At 45.3% G+C, this 20,225-nt stretch overlaps 1 protein-coding gene across 2 annotated transcripts in view; it reads left to right on the top strand.

The window, feature by feature from the left end:
- LOC121546686 (chemokine-like protein TAFA-1) overlaps positions 1-12,869 on the top strand; it is a 32,657-nt gene extending 19,788 nt beyond the window's left edge. For both annotated transcript variants that reach the window (XM_041857914.1, XM_041857916.1), the window contains exons 3-6: positions 8,579-8,719; positions 11,633-11,757; positions 11,928-11,986; positions 12,119-12,869. In XM_041857914.1, the coding sequence (XP_041713848.1) occupies positions 8,579-8,719; positions 11,633-11,757; positions 11,928-11,963 (302 nt within the window). In that variant the 3' untranslated portion in view covers positions 11,964-11,986; positions 12,119-12,869. The remainder of the gene's footprint in view (positions 1-8,578; positions 8,720-11,632; positions 11,758-11,927; positions 11,987-12,118) is intronic.
- Positions 12,870-20,225: the final 7,356 nt, after the last annotated feature.

Below are 20,225 nucleotides of genomic sequence, written 5' to 3' on the forward strand. Positions count from 1 at the left end.
GTCCGGATCGACAGAAGGATACAGACCCGTCGTCGTGAGAGGGGGGCGCCAAGGTCCACCTACTACCGGCATTCGGAGAGATCCGACTGGGCTCCTGTCAGCTACTGCCACTCACCCAAGTCAGCTTGATCAGTCTGAGCCTATGGAGATTGGGCGAGCCTCTCTCACTCCTGCAGAGCGCCAGCGCCGCTTCACCTCAAACCTCTGCCTCTATTGTGGAGGTGATGGACATCGTGTGGTAACCTGCCCTTTTAAAGGCCGAAGCTCACCGGGCATAGGGGGAGTCCGGTTGAGCTCAATGACCATCCAGTCCTCCGACCGCAAACCCTTGCTGCAAGTTCACCTCCGCCTCTCTGACTCTACTCACACCCTGGCTGCTCTGGTGGATTCTGGCGCCGAAGCCAACATAATGGACATCAAGCTGGCACGCCAACTGGGACTGGAGAACCTCCGTTTGACACCTCCTATCCCTGCCCGGGCACTGGACGGACACTTACTCGGATCGGTCACTCATGTCACGGCCCCGGTCTTGATGGGTCTGTCCGGAAACCATCAAGAAACTATCCAGTTTCACCTGCTCCCCTCTCCAGGCCAACCCCTCATCCTGGGTTACCCATGGCTCCGCCGGCACAACCCTCAGCTCGACTGGGTGACCGGGGTGATCAGGGAGTGGGGAGAGGACTGCCACCGAACCTGCCTGCTTGCTGCCGCACTACCCCCGGCCAGTACCTACTAACTCCGCCCCTGACCTCTCCCATGTCCCAGAATGCTACCATGGTCTCAGAGAAGTGTTTAACAAAGCAAGAGCCACATCTCTGCCCCCTCACCGACCGTACGACTGTGCCATCGACCTCCTCCCTGGAACAGCCCCTCCAAGGGGCCGTCTTTATTCGTTGTCTGCTCCTGAAAGAAGGTCCATGGAGGACTACATCAATGACTCTCTGTCCACAGGATTGATCCGTTCATCTTCATCTCCGGCTGGTGCTGGCTTCTTCTTTGTGGGGAAGAGGGACGGATCTCTTCGCCCCCTGCATCGACTACAGGGGACTCAACGACATCACAGTGAAAAACCGTTACGCTCTCCCTCTGCTCACCTCTGCTTTTGAGTTGCTCCAGGGAGCCACTGTTTTTACCAAGTTGGATCTCAGAAACGCTTACCACCTAGTGCGGATCCGGGAGGGAGATGAATGGAAGACCGCATTCAATACACCAACAGGCCACTACGAGTATCTGGTTATGCCTTTTGGCCTCACCAATGCTCCTGCTGTGTTCCAGGCTCTAGTGAATGATGTACTGTGGGACATGTTAAACAAGTTTGTCTTCGTTTACCTGGATGACATCTTAATCTACTCCAGAAACCTGTCTGAACACACCCGCCATGTCCAGCAAGTCCTTCATCGTCTTCTGGAGAATTCCCTCTACGCCAAGGCAGAGAAATGTGAGTTTCACGTCAAGACAGTGGCCTTCCTGGGGTACATAGTGGCAGAGGGAAGTATCCAAATGGATCCTGCCAAAGTATCAGCAGTCACGTCATGGCCAGTTCCGGAGAACAGAAAGAAGCTGCAACAGTTTCTGGGGTTTGCTAACTTCTATAGAAAGTTTATCCGGAACTACAGTACCGTTGCTGCCCCTCTCACGGCTCTAACCAGCACCAAGCAACCCTTCACCTGGACCCCAGCAGCCGACAAGGCCTTCAGTACCCTCAAGGTAAGGTTCACCTCCGCTCCCATCCTCCAGATGCCTGACGTGGACCGGCAATTCATTGTGGAGGTGGACGCCTCGGATGTGGGAGTTGGTGCTGTGATTTCTCAGTGGGCTGCGGAGGATAGGAAGCTCCATCCCTGTGCCTTTTTCTCACGTCGGTTGTCCCCCTCTGAGTGCAATTACGACATAGGGAACCGAGAGCTGCTGGCTGTGAAGCTTGCCTTGGAGGAGTGGCGTCACTGGCTGGAGGGGTCCACCATTCCATTTCTCGTTTGGACCGATCATAAGAACTTGGAGTACATCCGCACGGCCAAACGGTTGAACTCCAGGCAGTCCCGCTGGGCCCTGTTCTTCACCAGGTTTAATTTCACTCTGTCATACCGGCCTGGATCACGCAACACCAAGCCAGACGCCCTCTCCCGTCAATTCCAGAAGGATGACAACCCCTCCAAGGATCCTGTGTCGATTCTGCCAAGTCCCTGCATCGTAGCAGCTCTGACCTGGGCTGTTGAGGAACAGGTGCTGGAAGCTCTCCGTAACCAGCCCGGTCCCAGCACTTGCCCAGCTGACCGCCTTTTTGTCCCCGAAAACCTAAGGTCCCAGGTCGTTCAGTGGGGACATGACTCCCGCCTAGCTTGTCACCCTGGCTCCACCCGCACTTACAACCTGCTCGCCCAGAGGTTCTGGTGGCCCGCTCTGAGAAAGGATGTACGGGAATTCGTCCAAGCCTGCCCCATCTGCAACCAACACAAGTCGTCCTGCCAGCCCCCAGCCGGATTGCTGCAGCCCCTGCCTGTGCCCAGACGTCCCTGGTCTCACATCGCCCTTGACTTTGTCACGGGCTGCCCCCTTCAAGGGGCAAGACCGTCATTCTCACCATAGTTGACCGATTCAGCAAGATGGCACACTTCATTCCCCTCCCCAAGCTCCCAACCGCCAAGGAGACCGCCCAGGTGGTCCTGGAACACGTCTTCCGGATCCACGGACTGCCAAAGGATGTAGTTTCTGACCGTGGTCCACAATTCTCCTCCGCTTTTTGGAAGGAGTTCTGTCACCTGCTGGGAGCCACAGTCAGTCTGACTTCCGGATTCCATCCCCAATCCAATGGGCAGTCAGAGCGGGCAAATCAGGAGCTCGAGAAGGCACTGCGATGCATGACTTCACGCAACCCCCACTCCTGGTCGCAGCAATTGACATGGGTGGAGTACGCACACAATTCTCTGACCTGCTCTGCCATCGGTATGTCCCCTTTCCAATGTGTTTATGGATACCAGCCTCCTCTATTTGCCAGTCAGGAAGGGGAGGTTACTTGCCCATCTGCACTTGCGTTTGCCCGTCGATGTCGCCGCACCTGGTCACAGGCCCGAGCCACACTTCTCAGATCCGTTGCCAGCTACACTACCGGGGCCAACCGTCGGAGAATCCCTGCTCCCACCTACCATGTTGGTCAAAGGGTGTGGTTGTCGTCAAGGAACCTGCCACTCAGGGTGGAGTCGCAGAAGTTGGCACCTCGGTTCATTGGCCCATTCCCTATCATAAGAGTGATTAGCCCAACTGCTGTCCGGCTCCAACTGCCTAATTCCATGAGGGTGCACCCCACTTTCCATGTGTCTAAGATTAAGCCCATTCATGAGAGTCCGCTGGTCCCTGCTGCGCCTTGTCCTCCTCCTCCACGGCTCAGTCGATGGTGGTCTGGTTTACACCGTCCGCCGCCTGCTTCGGTCCAGACGGAGGGGTAGGGGTCTCCAGTACCTCATTGACTGGGAGGGCTATGGACCTGAGGAAAGGACCTGGGTGCCAGCTAGTCGGATTGTGGATAGGACTCTCATCACCGCCTTCCACCAACGGCATCCTGATCAACCTGCAATCCGTAGGGGCCGCCCCAGAGGGATCCCTAACCGTCCTGCCCGCTCGGCTTCCTGTCCTGTGCCTGATCCTGTCTCGGGACCTGTCCCATCTCCCCGACCACGGCCCTCCGGCTTCCTCCGAGGATGAGGGCGTTCGCTCGGACCGTTCGGAGGAGTTCTAGCCCTCCTCCGGCTCCCCTCCTCCCGCCCGGCGTGGTGTTGCTCTTGGGACTTCTGGGGCCGTCCCCTTGGGGGGGGTTCTGTCATGAGCCCTCTCACTCCACCGGGTTACCACCTTAATGTGTTTCCACTATCTTCCACTCTGCTCATCTCTCTCTCTCTACTCAGCCTAACGAGCTCCACCTGTCCCTGCTCTGCTCGGCTCTAATTACTCTGCCAGCTGCGCTGCATTACCCACTAACCTCTCCCAGTATTTTAAGTCCCGTCTTTCAGCTCTCCTTTGTCAGATCGTCTGCAAAGCTCACACCCGGAACCTGTGTGCTCGCGCTTCTGGCTCACCCTTGTTTTGTGACCCCGGACCTGCCTGATTCTTGGATACTCTTCTGCCCCAGGAAAACCAGACCTGCTTTCTGCCATTACGACTCCTGACTACTCTTCGACCCCGGTAACTCTGACCAGCCTTCTGCCTTGCTATAACGTATTTGGATTTCCCTTGAACTGTACTTCTGCCTTGTTTCATCCGCCCCGTTGTGTCTGTGTTTCCTCCCCCCCCAGGACTTCTGGACCACCAACCACCGGCGTCATCGGACGCATCGCTGCCACTGGGGGAGGGGCACAGACCCAGCACATTGGACGGGATAACCCCTGGAGCCTTCACTCACTCCCTACTTCCCTTTTCCCTTAAGTTTTAATAAACTTTCTGGTGTGACGCAATTGTGGTCCTCTTGTCGTCTGTCTGAACCGTGACACTTTCTATCCAAGCTGGGAGAGAGATCGAGGATGGCTCATGTCATGCAGGTTCAGGTAGCCTTTACAGGACAGATGTATATTCAAAAAAATCTACTGGTAACTCATTAGTATGCTGTTGCATCGAAAATGTATTTTACTATCTGCAATGTTTTAATTTCAAACTTTAATTACTGAACAAGTAATTACATTATTGCCACCTGCCAGAAATCTAAAAATGGCAGCATTGCGACACCGTGTAGAGCTTTGTGAAATGTAAGGCTTAACATGAGAAAATGATGACCAAATAGGCCTAACAATAAACATTTATCCATTAGCTAAAGCAAAGCTAGATATGCCCTAGCACCACAGAAAGCCTATCATCGATTCGATAGGCATTCAGCCACATAGACATGTTGCAATTTCAGCACCATGGACAGCAATCGGTATTCTATACTTTGTGAGTGGCTGTCTGGCTGACACATTAGCTTATTTATTTTTCATTGGGGGTGGGGGCAACTCCGACCTTGTGGGGGTCCAGAGAAACTGCAGTATGCCGGTGACACACACACACACCCTCTGTGTTAATTACAGTAGACAGCAAGTCATGGCATACTTATGGCATATCGTATTAGTGACATTTCTAGTGAGATGTAGCGACCATTTGCCTTTGAGAAATTGCAGCTTCATTACTGATGAATAGCCAATTATTGGTCCCATATGGCCCCTGTTCACCTCTATTAGGCACAGAGAATCTCAGATCTATTGTGGAATCTCAATGTTGTGTGTCATTGTCATGCATGGGTTGGCACTACAGTATGAATCTCTATATCATGGGTAATAAGTCATAATTCTTGATTTCTGCTGGCTTTCACTGGGTTTCAGCATGTGTTTGATTGTTTTGTGGACTCCCCAGTAACTGATTTACTCCTCTGTTAGTCCTCAGAAAGTGATTCACCATAGACACCAGGTGTTGTGTGATCTGTCCAAATCATGTGTTCTTAAAATATTTAGTGCTCACGCAAAGGTTTGTCTCTGCAGCTCCCATGAACCAGGGCTCCCAGCCCCCTTTTACACTGGTTTGAAATGTTACAACCATCTCCCCTGAGTGCCACAGAAAGTACATTGTCAAATGTCAGGACTGTACCTTATCTTTCGTTGAAAAAGGTCAATGCCTCTAAAGAAAATAAAAAAGCGGCCCAGATCTTTTGGGTGGCTGGTTGTGTGTTGGCACCTGTGTTCCTGACAAATCCAATGTTCAGAGTACTGCAGCCAGGAGGAGGGCACTAGCAGAAACATGGCATGGCAACTAAAACAGTGCCATACTAGCAAAGCTCCTCCTGTTGCTGCCTGCCTTTACCACCAACCCCCTGGAACAACTGTCAGTCAACACAACAGCGGTAGAAACAATAAGCTAAGAGATCAGGAACTGGCTCATGACATGCTTCACATAATGTGCTTTTCAGGGAGAGATGGGAGAGATTAAACTGATATTTTTCTGCTTTTCAGAAAACACACAAACTCAACCTTCCATACAATATCCCAGCTTCTATTAGACCTATAGCTACATAAATACATGCATGCACACACTAGTTCTGATGCTATTTGTCATATTGACTATGTTCTCAGTCATTGATAATGGAGGAGGGGAATGGAAATACAGAAAACAATTATATCCTGGCATGGCTCCAGCAGCCGTCACCTGATGAGACAGTATCTCCAGCCTTTATTATTATCCATAGGCAGCTTTTCTCCATCTCCCCCTGATATATTCATGACACAGAGATGAGGTATTGGAGCATGCAGTTTATGGCAGTCACAAACTGACTCCACGCCGACTGAACTTAAAGAGCGCTCATCAGTTTTACATTACTTTTGTTTAAAGCCACCGAATACACCTGCCCAGCTGGAAATAACCAAGACTATTTGCATTTGTATTTGATTTTAATATATTCTTCAGCGGTAATGATTTCCAATTATAGAGTATATCCAGACTCAAACTTCTGTTCTCATTGCTGCTCCTCTCAACAAGCAACGCAAGCAACGAACAAAGTGGATTCTGTTGAGTAGTGTGGCTTTAAATAGATCAAAGGAGGAATCTGGGTCTTGTCTTATGCAATTAAGAAGAAGCATTAAAGAGAACAAACCCCTGTGGACTGTTGTTGTTTTAACTGATGCCCTATTGCTTCCACTGCTATATCAGGATGAACATGTTGTTACACACCAACCAGGCTCAGAGATACACTTTATGTCTCTCCTCAACTTCTGCCAAAGGTTGTTGACGTTTTCTCAACCACTAGCCTTGAGTCATGAAAACCCCTCTAAAACCACATTATTTACTGAAATATCTGATGAGAAAGAGAGAATCGGGAAGCCAAAGTTTGTAATTTCTTTCCTCCCCCTCAATTAAATAAACTTCAATTACCATTGTTGAATTACTGTATTACAATTATTTCCGCCAATTAAACCTCTAGGCTGTCTCTAACGTCGCTTCCCGGCTTTGCTGCTATTATTTGCAGTCACTTCTCAGTCAATCTAGACACTTCAGATATCTGACAGACGTTATGTACAATCCACATTCTGAAAAACACAATGCTATGATGCATAAAGACAGTGGCTGGGTGAAGAATATCACAAATCCTAATACCCTTACTTATAATGGTAACATTTGGAAGCCTCTTAAGCATTCTTTGCATGTCTTATTGAAAATGTGAACTGAATTATCTTGCTAATGAGATAAGGTGGTGGAATGAGTGATTGATTGAGTGAGTGAGTGAGTCTGTAGGAGAGTAGTGTGTGGTCTCCTTTCATCCTGGGGTCAGGAGAGGTGGTGTTAGATAATCTTATCAGGTTTTAATACGATGGCTGAATTATAGCATGAAAGTGATACCGACTCATCTCCAACCTGAATTTAAGCTCTTTTAAATGTTAATCTGGGTTTGACTCTGAATATGGGTTTTACTTGAAATCTCATATCTTTGAAGACAAATCAACATTTCTATCTAGTTGGGAAAAAGTCAGTTGGCTATATTTGACTAATCTTTAGATATTGCACAAGGAAAGATTATAGCATGAATATTACTCAACCCAGTCTCATGAGCTATATGTTCTATAGTATTACTTTCATCAGCAGGTGATATCCGCTGCTGCTCTGCAATTACATTCTCTAGTCATAATTTTTTTTTATAACTTAATGACATATACATTTCTCAACAAACTTCTCCAAGTGGGAAAATGTTCATACTTGTCTCATTTTGAAAACACAAAGGAATATAAGTTTCTCTCTACAAACTCCTCCGAATGGGAAACTTTACATTTTTCCCACCTGATTCACTAATCAACTTTCCTTGTCTCTGGTCAACAGACAGGCCTAATTGTTGGATGGGTCCTACTTGTTGTGTTGATAGTGTTAGGTATAGGGGTAGACCACTGAGGACAGCAGGAGGGGCATCCTGATAGGGAGATGTCTGTCCTGTAGGCAAAGATAACCAACCTCCTGATAATTACATGAAGGGCCATTATTCAGACTGAGCGGGGAGGGAGGGCCCCTGCAGGCTTTCTCATCCTGCTTATAGAGCTGTCTTTATCTACTGGGTCTCCATCATCTTCATCATTCCGTCACACACACACACACCAGGGGCCTCACTCAATCAGCCATTACTCTTGTTTATGGTAAATCTGCTTGACATATTAATAGTTGTCACATGTAATAAACTTGTGATGTCTTGCATAAAGATATTCCATCTACTGTATGTTGATATTGTGATAAAGCCTAGAACATACACAGGTAGTTAAGACATTTAACAGGCCACCAAGAGGCCTACAAATACAGCTACATAAATCATTGTTAATTGTGTTGACTTTGCTATCAACTAAGCCGGGGGATCTTAAACTCTTTCAACTTGAGACCCAAATGAGAAATTGACCGCTCTTCCGTGACCAAAATCATCCTACAACGACCCCAATTGAAAATAAATAGTGTGTGATTATAGATGTATCCTCCTAACTCGCAACCTACCTCTCACATTCCCAGGGCCCACTTTGATAGTTTAAGAAACCCTGGACTAAGCTCAGAAGTTATTCTGAACTGTTTTTGCTTGTTTGTTGTTCTTTTTTCTTAGAGGGTGGAACGTGTGAGGTGATTGCGGCTCACAGATGCTGTAATAAGAACAAGATTGAAGAGCGGTCCCAGACAGTCAAATGTTCTTGTCTACCAGGGAAGGTGGCAGGGACTACCAGGAACAGACCCTCCTGTGTTGATGGTGAGTACCACCACTACCATCACAATCCCCATTGGTATTGCAGGCGCAAGAGAAGTGTTGGCACTATCAGTGATTGGACTCACATAGGTGCTGCTAATAGAACCCATATACAACAGTTCTTTAAAATATTTTTCTCCAGGGTTGCATAAAAGTAGTACAATATATCATGTGGAGTGTACATGATGCTTCAGCCTTTCCCAGTAGATCTGGAATAGCAAATATCACAGCAGGTGGCCAGTAGAGATGGAGAGTCCCATGCCCTATCCCTTTCGTCTGATTAGCTGAATGTAGAAGTATAAACCTGAGAGAATGTATCGAAGAACATATACAATTCATCAGTGGCATACATTTCCTAGACCTAGAGAAGCTGCGATGGTTCTTTATTTATTATGTTTTAAATAGTGTCAGGTTTAAGACAAGATGCCCAAAGAGTTGTTGTTATTGATTAATAGATGCACTATAACCTTGATTCGACCAGACTCCTGGCAACAAACCTCAGCAACCCTGTTTACCATAAGGAACAGGTCCAAGTGAGGTCCTCAAGGATGATGAATATGTATGACTGGAAAACCACTTAGACTAGGACAGAAAAGAACACTGTCAGACCAGCTGGCTAAAGTGTTCACGGACATATTCAACCTCTCCCTGTCCCAGTCTGTGATCCCCACATGCTTCAAGATGTCCACCATTGTCTCTGTACCAAAGCAAACTAAAGTAACCTGCCTAAATGACTATCGGCCTGTAGCACTCACTTCTGTCATCATGAAGTGCTTCGAGAGGCTGATCAAGGACCACATCAGCTCCACCTTACCTGACACCTCGGACCCACTCCAATTTGTATATTGCCCCAACAGATCCAAGGATGTAATCACCATTGCTCTACACACTGCCCTAACCATCTGGACAAGAGGAACACCTATGTGAGAATACTGTTAATCGACTACAGCTCAGCGTTCAACACCATAGTCCCCTACAAGCTTGACACTAACCTAAAGGCCCTAGGTATGAACACCTCCCTCTGCAACTGGATCCAATACTTCCTGACAGGCAGACGCCAGGTGATGAGGGTAGGCAAAAACACCTCCACCACGCTGATCCTCAACACGGGGGCCCCACAAGGGTGCGTGCTCAGCCCACTCCTGTACTCCATCTACACATACGACTGCTTGGTCAGGCATGACTCCAACACTATCATAAAGTTTGCAGACAACACAACGGTGATGGGCCTGACCACCGACGGCGACGAGACAGCTTAGAGGGAGGAGGTCAGAGCCCTCGCAGAGTGGTGCCAGGAAAACAACCTCTCCCTCAACGTCAGAAAACCAAGGAGCTGGCTAGCACATCACAGATGACCTGACATGGTCCAATCACACCACCACCGTGGTGAAGAAGGCGCAGCAGTGGCTCTTCAACCTCATGTGACTGAAGAAATTCGGTATGGGCCCTCGGATCCTAAAGAAGTTCTACAGCTGCACAATCGAGAGCATCTTGATCGGCTGCATCACCGCCTGGTACGGCAACTGCACCGCCCTCAACCAGAAGGCTCTACAGAGGGTGGTGCAGACGGCCCAATACATCACTGGGGGCAAGCTCCCTGCCCTCCAGGACATCTACATCAGGCGGTGTCGGAGGTAAGGCCCGAAAGATCGTCAAGGACTCCAGTCACCCGAGCCATGGACTGTTCCCTCTGTTACCATCTGGCAAGCGGTATCAGAGCATCAGGTCTCGGACCAACAGGCTCCGAGACAGCTACTACCACCAGGCCATTAGACTGCTGAACAGTTAACCCTAGCTGTCTCCCGGCACAAAACTGCACCTTGGAGACTATATGCACCATAGAGGTTATTTGCACTGACTACCCACACATTCAACCCTCACACACAAACTTACACATACACAAACTCCCATAAAACACACACACAATTACCCGCACGCACTCAGAACACACACACAACGCTGCTGTTCTATTATATACTATTGATTCCGCTGTATGACCAAGTCACTACCCACTCTATATTTGTAAATACAGTGTAATACAGTCCATAACATTTGATTGGAAACACTCAAACCAAACATTTACTGAACGTACTGGCCATATACAACAGAACTACCTCATTTTGTACTGTGGAATTGCAGTGTTGCTTTATGAATTGTATATATTGGCTTTTTGACTGATGAGGCACAATTTTACCATCTCTAGTAAAGATCCAACAGAAGCCAATAGTAGCCTATATCACTCCCTATATATTCTTCCTGTGCTGTACAGTGAGCATTACCTCTCACCTGCCTGCATGCTTCTTTAGATTCTAACCATTAGATGATGTTGCCACAATTACTGAGCAGAGTAGACAGAGTGAGGGAATTTGAGATCTCTTCTGTCTGTCAGCACTGACAGGCTATTTTCCTCTGTCAGACATCTGAGATGTGCTGGACATTTAACCTGTATTTAAGGCAATTTTCTCTTCCCAGAGCAAGAATATGGCTTGCATTAGAGTCACAGCTACGCCTCCTCTTTCACTTAACACATGTCTAGACGTCTGTCTTTCTATTTGATTTAAAATGCATGTAAGAAATGCAATGAAATAAAATGCTTTAAATAATTCACCTAGGGTTGTTTCAGTGCATATTTTGTTTTGTAAGTATTGGTATAAGGATTCAGATGTTGATTTTGATTGATTCTTACACCATACTCAGGTAGGGATGTTACAGTTGTAAGACAAGGGAGAGTTGACAGTTACTTTGATATTAGTCAGACAGATTCCCACAATTTAGATGTGTGTGTCTGTCATGTGATGAACGAACCAACAGACCCTCTAGTCACCAATCCATCTCCAAGTCATACACTGCTATCACATATAGCTGTTCCACTGGGTAAGACATACTCAGGTCACCTTATGCCTTTGTTGCCTGCAGCATCCATAGTGATTGGGAAGTGGTGGTGCGAGATGGAGCCCTGTCTGGAGGGAGAGGAGTGCAAGACGCTGCCTGACAACTCAGGCTGGATGTGTTACGCTGGGAACAAGATCAAAACCACCCGGGTAAGATAACCTCACATTACCATTTGAAACAGAGACATACTGGAGGAGGGAGAGTTACAGTCATGAGGAATTTGCACCAATAGAACAATACAGACTTTACATTTAAAGACAAAGGCACAAGGTATTGACTCAAGCATATGGGCTATACTAATGTCTCTTTTATTTTTTAGAATACCCAACAGCCTGCAAGCGAAGAATACCTCTAACTTTAGACGGACCAACTGCAGAGGTCAGCTTTGACATGTTCCATGGAGCTGTTACTGTATACCATCTTATCATAAACCATCTAATAAACAAGGTTAACATTATAGCTGCACTGCAATATATCACAATATCTTAGTGCTCTCTTTGTTTGTTTCAGATCAATCCAAGGACCCAACAAAGACATTCAGTTTACCTTACAGTTATAAGAGTGAAAACCTTCCTGGATTGAAATGTGTGAATTCTCAAAGTAACTGCTGCTCAAGGGTACTGGGAATGATGCAGTTCAAGGATTCCAATGGGGGACCTTATTGAATTCTCAGTTTTGTTCTTTGAGGAAACACTGCATTTGGATGTACAGCACATCTGTTGTCAGCAAACTCAGACAGACTCTACGAGATGGGCAGACATTTCTGGGTTACTTTGAGCAAGTACTTGCAGTGGGGCCTCAGGATTCTGTATATACCATGTTTCAGTGTTTTCATGTTAACAAGAACATTGTCTACAGTATGATGGTGGTGAGATGTAAATGATTCCAAACCCTGATCTGTTCTGTTCTTGTCCATGTGTTCCAGATTTCAGACCACAACAAAAAGTATAATATTTCTCAGAAAAACAATAACCTATAGGTTTACATCATGTGAGGATGCAACTGTATATTGACTGTTAAAAGGAATAATTTGACCAATCTAACAAGACATATTTTTGTTATCAAAACCGTTTTTGTATTTGAATGCCTTCAGTCATCTCAGTTGCTTCATCATGTCTCTTAGAAATAACAACACTTATAGTTCAGTTATCCTTCAAAAGGTTAATTGCTCACAAAAAATACAGTATGCTTGTTTGTTTTTTACTCCTTTAGATACCTTGTGTGTGTCAACTTCAACAACATATTAAAAGTCTACCATTGCTCTGTGCGTAAATATTGATTTAAAGTATGGTGTGTTATGTAATTAAATATATATTTTGTATTGGCTGCACAGTGCCATTTACCTCTAAGTTGAAGTATCAACAAATCAGCTTATCATACCAAGTGATGAAATCTGGATAATAATTGCCTCTATAGCGCACAGATGTCAGAAAGCACAACGATCACAATCAACTAGCTTACTAACTGGGTTAAGTAGAGGAAATCACATGACCAGAATATCAATGTTTAATTTGTACATGTACAGTGCCTTCGGAAAGTATTCAGACCCCTTGACTTTTCCACATTTTGTTACGTTACAGCCTTATTCTAAAATTGATTAAATGAAACAAATTCCTCAGCAATCTCCACACAATATCCCATAATGACAAAGTGAAAACAGTTTTTTTTAAATGTTTGCAAAATTATTCAAAATTAAAAAATGAAGTATTCAGTCCCTTTCCTATGAGACTCGAAATTGAGCTCAGGTGCATCCTGTTTCCATTGATCATCCTTGAGATGTTTCTACAACTTGATTGGAGTCCACCTGTGGTAAATTCAATTGATTGGACATGAGTTGGAAAGGCACACACCTGTCTATATAAGGTCCCACAGTTGACAGTCATGTCAGAGCAAAAACCAAGCCATGAGGTCGAAGGAATTGTCCGTACAGTGCAGAGACGGAATTGTGTCGGGGCACAGATCTGGGGAAGGGTACCAAAACATTTCTGCAGCATTGAAGGTCCCCACAGTGGCCTCCATCATTCTTAAATGGAAGAAGTTTGGAACCACCAAGACTCTTCCTAGAGCTGGCCTCCCGGCCAAATTGAGCAATCGGGGGAGAAGGGCCTTGGTCAGGGAGTTGACCAAGAACCCGATGGTCACTCTGACAGAGCTCTAGAGTTCCTCTGTGGAGATGGGGGAACCTTCCAGCAGGACAACCATCTCTGCAGCACTCCACCAAACAGGCCTTTATGGTAGAGTGGCCAGACGGAAGCCACTCCTCAGTAAAAGGCACATGACAGCCCGCTTGGAGTTTGCCAAAAGGCACCTAAAGACTCTCAGACCATGAGAAACAAGATTCTCGTGTCTGATGAAACCAAGATGGAACTCTTTGTCCTGAATGCCAAGCGTCACGTCTGGAGGAAACCTGGCACCATCCCTACGGTGAAGCATGGTGGTGGCAGAATCATGCTGTGGGGATGTTTTTCAGTGGCAGGGACTGGAAGACTAGTCAGGATCGAGGCAAAGATGAACGGAGCAAAGTAAAGAGAGATCCTTGATGAAAACCTGCTCCAGAGCTCTTAGGACCTCAGACTGGGGCGAAGGTTCACCTTCCAACAGGACAACGCAGGAGTGGCCTCGGGACAAGTCTCTGAACGTCCTTGAGTGGCCCAGCCAGAGCCCGGACTTAAACCTGATCGAACATCTCTGGAGAGACCTGAAAATAGCTGTGTAGCAACACTCCCCATCCAACCTGACAGAGCTTCTATGCTCGCTTTGAGGCAAGCAACACTGAAGCATGCATGAGAGCATCAGCTGTTCTGGATGACTATGTGATCATGCTCTCCATAGCCGATGTGAGTAAGACTTTTAAGCAGGTCAACATTCACAAAGCCGCAGGGTGTACTCCAACTGGCAAGTGTCTTCACTGACATTTTCAACATGTCCCTGACTGAGTCTGTAATACCAACATGTTTCAAGCAGACCACCATAGTCCCTGTGCCCAAGAACACTAAGATAACCTGCCTAAATGACTACCGACCCGTAGCACTTATGTCTGTAGCCATGAAGTGCTTTGAAAGGCTGGTCATGGCTCACATCAACACCATTATCCCAGAAACCCTAGACCCACTCCAATTTGCATACCGCCCCAACAGATTCACAGATGATGCAATCTCTATTGCACTCCACACTGCCCTTTCCCAACTGGACAAGAGGAACACCTACGTGATAATGCTATTCATTGACTACAGCTCAGCATTCAACACCATAGTGCCCTCAAAACTCATTACTAAGCTAAGGACCCTGGGACTAAACACCTCCCTCTGCAACTGGATCCTGGACTTCCTGATGGGCCGCCCCCAGGTGGTAAGGGTAGGTAACAACACATCTGCCACGCTGATCCCCAACACGGGGGCCCCTCAGGGGTGCGTGCTCAGTCCCCTCCTGTACTCTCTGTTCACCCATGACTGCATGGCCAGGCATGACTCCAACACCATCATTAAGTTTGCTGACGACACAACAGTGGTAGGCCTGATCACTGACAATGATAAGACAGCCTATAGGGAGGAGGTCAGAGTCCTGGCCGTGTGGTGCCAGGATAAAAACCTCTCCCTCAACGTGATCAAGACAAAGGAGATGATTGTGGACTACAGGAAAAAAAAGAGGACTGAGCACGCCCCCATACTCATTGATGGGGCTGTAGTGGAACAGGTTGAGAGCTACAAGTTCCTTGGGGTCCACATCACCAACAAACTATCATGGTCCAAACACACCAAGACAGTCGTGAAGAGGGCACGACAAAACCTATTCCCCCTCAGGAGACTGAAAAGATTTGGCATGGGTCCTCAGATCCTCAAAAAGTTATACAGCTGCACCATCGAGAGCATCCTGACTGGTTGCATCACCGCCTGGAATGGCAACTGCTAGGCCGAGGACCGCAAGGCACTACAGAGGGTAGTGCGTACGGCCCAGTACATCACTGGGGCCAAGCTTCCTGCCATCCAGGACCTCTATACCAGGCATGTCAGAGGAAGGCCCTAAAAAATTGTCAAAAACTCCAGCCACCCTAGTCATAGACTGTTCTCTCTGCTACCGCACAGCAAGCAGTACCAGAGCGCCAACTCTAGGTCCAAAAGGCTTCTTAACAGCTTCTACCCCCAAGCCATAAGACTCCTGAACAGCTAATCATGGCTACCTGGACTATTTGCAATGCCCCCCCACCTCACCCCAACCCCCTCTTTTATGCTGATGCTGCTCTGTTTATTATTTATGCATAGTCACTTTAACTCTACCCACATGTACATATTACCTCAATTACCTCGACTAACCGGTGCCCCCGCACATTGACTCTGTACCGGTACCCCCTGTATATAGCCTCCCTACTGTTATTTTATTTTACTGCTGCTCTTTAATTATTTGCTATTTTAAATGTTTTACTTATCTTTTTTTAATTAACACTTTCTTAAAAACTGCATTGTTGGTTAAGGGCTTGTAAGTAAGCATTTCACTGTAAGGTGAATACACCTGTTGTATTCGGCGCATGTGGCAAATACAATTTGATTTGATTTGATCTGCAGAGAAGAATGGGAGAAACTCCCCAAATACAGGTGTGCCAAGCTTGTAGCATCATACACAAGAAGACTTGAGGCTGTAATCGCTGCCAAAGGTGCTTCAACAAAGTACTGAGTAAAGGATCTGAATACTTATGTAAATGTCATTTTTCAGTTTTTGTTAGTTTTTTTAATTAGCAAAAGTTTCAAAAAAACTGTTTTTGCTTTGTCATTATGGGATATTGTGTGTAGATTGATGAGGCGAAAAAAACAATTTAATCAATTTTAGAATAAGTTTGTAACCTAACAAAGTGTGGAAAAAGTCAAGGGGTCTGAATACATTCCGAAGGCACTGTATCTTTTGTATTGGGTACTAGACCAGTTGTTCCACTAAAACAGTACATGACTGCAGCACTCTACCCTAACAGAATTCTAACCTAACAAATTGTTTTTTTTATAGTCTCCTGCTCTCATTGTAAATAAGAAATTAGCTTGTTTAGGACTAAGAAGGACAGTCAATGAAGGACAGTCAAAGACTCTGAAGTCTTCCGCTCAACAAAGGATGCCCAACAAAGCATAAAGCAGATTATACAAAGACTGTGCTATTACAAAGCGCCAGGGAACCAAGCAGTCAGTGGGCATACGTTGATTTAAATACACCAGACACCCTGAAGTGATTTTTCTGAGTGTTGCTCTCTGGCACATTTTCTGAAATCTCCATCTGTATGGATCAAACACATCGTATAAACACACACTGAAATCACATCACACCAACTGCAGGAAAGGCTAGAGACAGCACAATGCCATATGCAAGTAAAGGCACTGTATCCTAACTGTATTCTAAAAAGTCTTACATGGGCCCGTATCCACAAAGCATCTCAGAGTAGGAGTGCTGATCTAAGATCAGTTTAGCCTTTTAGATCATAATGAATAAGATTATATGGACAGATCCTAGATAAGCACTCCTACTCTGAGACGCTTTGTGGATACAGTTTCTTAAAGCGGATTCCAAACTGAACAATAGGTCGTTATCAATAAAACGTCACAATAAGCTGCAGAACGTTCGATTTGTCTGCTGGGGGGCAAGGAGACCCCCAGCTCCGCTAAAACCATTGACAGTCGTTTCAAGGGATTGTTAAATAAATGTTAACTATTTGGTTGTAATATCATCACCTCTTGAAGAGCATAGTCAGAACTACACATTTCCAATTATTCCATGCAAAACAATTGTGCACATTTAGCGCTATCAGAGTTATACAGCGAGCAACTGCCTGCTTTTTATGATCAGTAAACATCAACTGATCATGTAATTTCAGATACTTGAGGGTAGCCTCACGATATCTCTCAATATTGGCCACCACTAATTGGATATTTGAGTGATAAAAAATACCTTACATGTATAAGTGGTTTAAGTTAATTTCCCATCCTTTGTGGGCTCTGCCTGTGTCGTAGTAAATATATAATGTTATAGCTTGGTCTGACTAAAATCTTGTGCATGACCCATTTTGTGTTGGGCCTTTGTATTCAATACAATGCACAAAAGACTTCTATCTTGTCAGCCTTATCAGCAGGTGGCTAAGGACAACACCCACGCCATAGGTCTCTCAGTTCTTCCAACTCACGAGTTCTTGCTCTGAGGACACACACACACACACCCCCACACACACACACACATACACACACACACACACATACACACACATACACACACACACACACACACACACACACACACACATACACACACACACACACACACACACATACACACACACACACACACACACACAAAAATCCCCTTCTCTTAGGCTGAACATCTGAAGACAGAGAACCCGACTCAGAGCCAATGCAACAGTGACACTAGCCTGGAGGTGACCTCGCCCAACTCATCAGGACCAATCAGAAGATCAGAACTGCTAGATTCAACCTACTTCATTTTATTGTATAAAATGTCAGCACACAATGTTTAGGGGCTCTCGCTCAGATATCTCCCTACGAGATTGACGAACGGGTCCGTGCACGCTATTTACAGATATCCTTACCTCTGAATAAACTGCCTTATATTATACAATTATCCACCTTGTCCGAAAGTCTCTACTTGGTCTCCGTTCTCCAGTAAATTCTCCTTGTGATCATCAACAAAATTGGTAGCAGAGGATGGTTTTCTAACTCTGAATTCGGTCCATAAAAGTTGATAGAGACAGGAGACAAGTAAGAGACGGATCAGAAAGTACGGGTGACCTGTTCGCAGGAGCAGCCGGGAATCCAGCTCGCCTCAGGAAACTGATCTAAACGGACGTCAATACAAAGGTAAGCAGAACCTGTTAAAACAAAATCTGCATATTGTATTGTAGGATAAACCAAATTAAGATCAGTAGTACTGAGCGTGAGTATGGATTACTGTTAAATTTATAACATATCTATTATGACTCAAAAGGCATATATGTAAAGATATCTGAATTCTTTAGGTTTTTACTGTTGAAATGTGACTCTAGGTGAGGAGTCTAGTTACAGAGGTTGTGGTTCACGAGAGAAGGACCCTTTTATTTTTACTGTTGATATCTGAAATCTTAGGTTTTTACTGTTGAAATGTGACTCTAAGAGAAGAAGTCTAGTTACAGTGGTTCACAAGAGAAGGACCGACTTTTATTTTCTGTTGAATTGTGGCTTTCTAGTGAGGAGCCTATTTACAGAGGTTTGGTTCACAAGAGATGGACCCTTTTATTTGATCCACAAGAGAAGGATCTGGTGACTTGATAAAAAGATTCAGATAGTCGGGTTGAGTTAATTCCGTGAGAATCCAAGTCCAGAAAAGGTTCTCCCGACTAGACGCCAGTTGAATGGTTTAAACGACTGGGAGTCTCCTTGAGGAGAATCAATAAAATAAAATAAAAATACAAGTTCAGATAGTCGGGCAATGGTTGACTTGGCACTCAACTAGATGTACTGTGAGGAACTCAAACTGAATTCGTGTGTTGATGTTGATATGTAAATGCAAAATGTAAATGTTGAAAATGTTAACCTGAATGTTGTGTAAGATTGGCCGTTTCATGAGACTAACTAGTTGATAACTTTTAAGAGGACCACCGAGTCCTATTTTTGCCTGTTATGCAGCCGCTAGCGCTAAAAGCTGACTTGTACTTTTTCCCTCTTGTGGTGTTGGTATTTCCTAAATTCCTAAAAAATAAATTGATAATTATTTTAGGAGCGCTCGAGTTTGCTAATATATTCTTCCAAAAGGGCGATTCTGATACCTTTTGGGAAAATATATAATAACTCGAATACCTGAAAAACAATAATAACTTTTGCAAATAATTCCTAAAATTAAATTGATAATTATTTTAGGAGCGCTCGAGTTTGCTAATATATTCTTCCAAAAGGGCGATTCTGATACCTTTTGGGGAAAATATATAATAACTCGAATACCTGAAAAACAATAATAACTTTTGCAAATAATTCCTAAAATTAAATTGATAATTATTTTAGGAGTCGCTGAGTTTGCTAATATATTCTTCCAAAAGGGCGATTCTGATACCTTTTGGGAAAATATATAATAACTCGAATACCTGAAAAACAATAATAACTTTTGCTAATAATTCCTAAAATTAAATTGATAATTATTTTGGGAGCGCTTGAGTTTGTTAATATATTGTTCCAAAAAGGGCGATTCTGATACCTTTTGGGAAAATATATAATAATTCGAATAATTGAAAAACAATAATACCTTTTGCAAAATAATTCCTAATAATAAAGTATTGAACATTTTTTGTGTACGAGGGTGGGACATCAGAGATAAGTCTCAGTCAGCGCCAAGAATACATTGCTGGATTCGGCCAGTGACGGGCTAAGTGCACCAAGATAGTCTAAAAACTGTATAACCATGGCAACCACTACCGTCCCAAAACTCAAATTTAATGAATATCTAGATCAAAAAATACAGGATAGAGCGGGAGGGAAAGAACAGTATAAGACAGTAAAGAAAGTGTGGGAGGGAGTGAAACTCAAATGGACACAGGCAGGTTACTTTAGCGGGGGTGCCCCGTCCAAAGGGCAACTCACCTCTATGGAGAAAGAGCTAGGGAGGC

The sequence above is a fragment of the Coregonus clupeaformis genome, chromosome 30, assembly GCF_020615455.1.
Source record: "Coregonus clupeaformis isolate EN_2021a chromosome 30, ASM2061545v1, whole genome shotgun sequence".
Taxonomy (NCBI): Eukaryota; Metazoa; Chordata; class Actinopteri; order Salmoniformes; family Salmonidae; genus Coregonus; species Coregonus clupeaformis.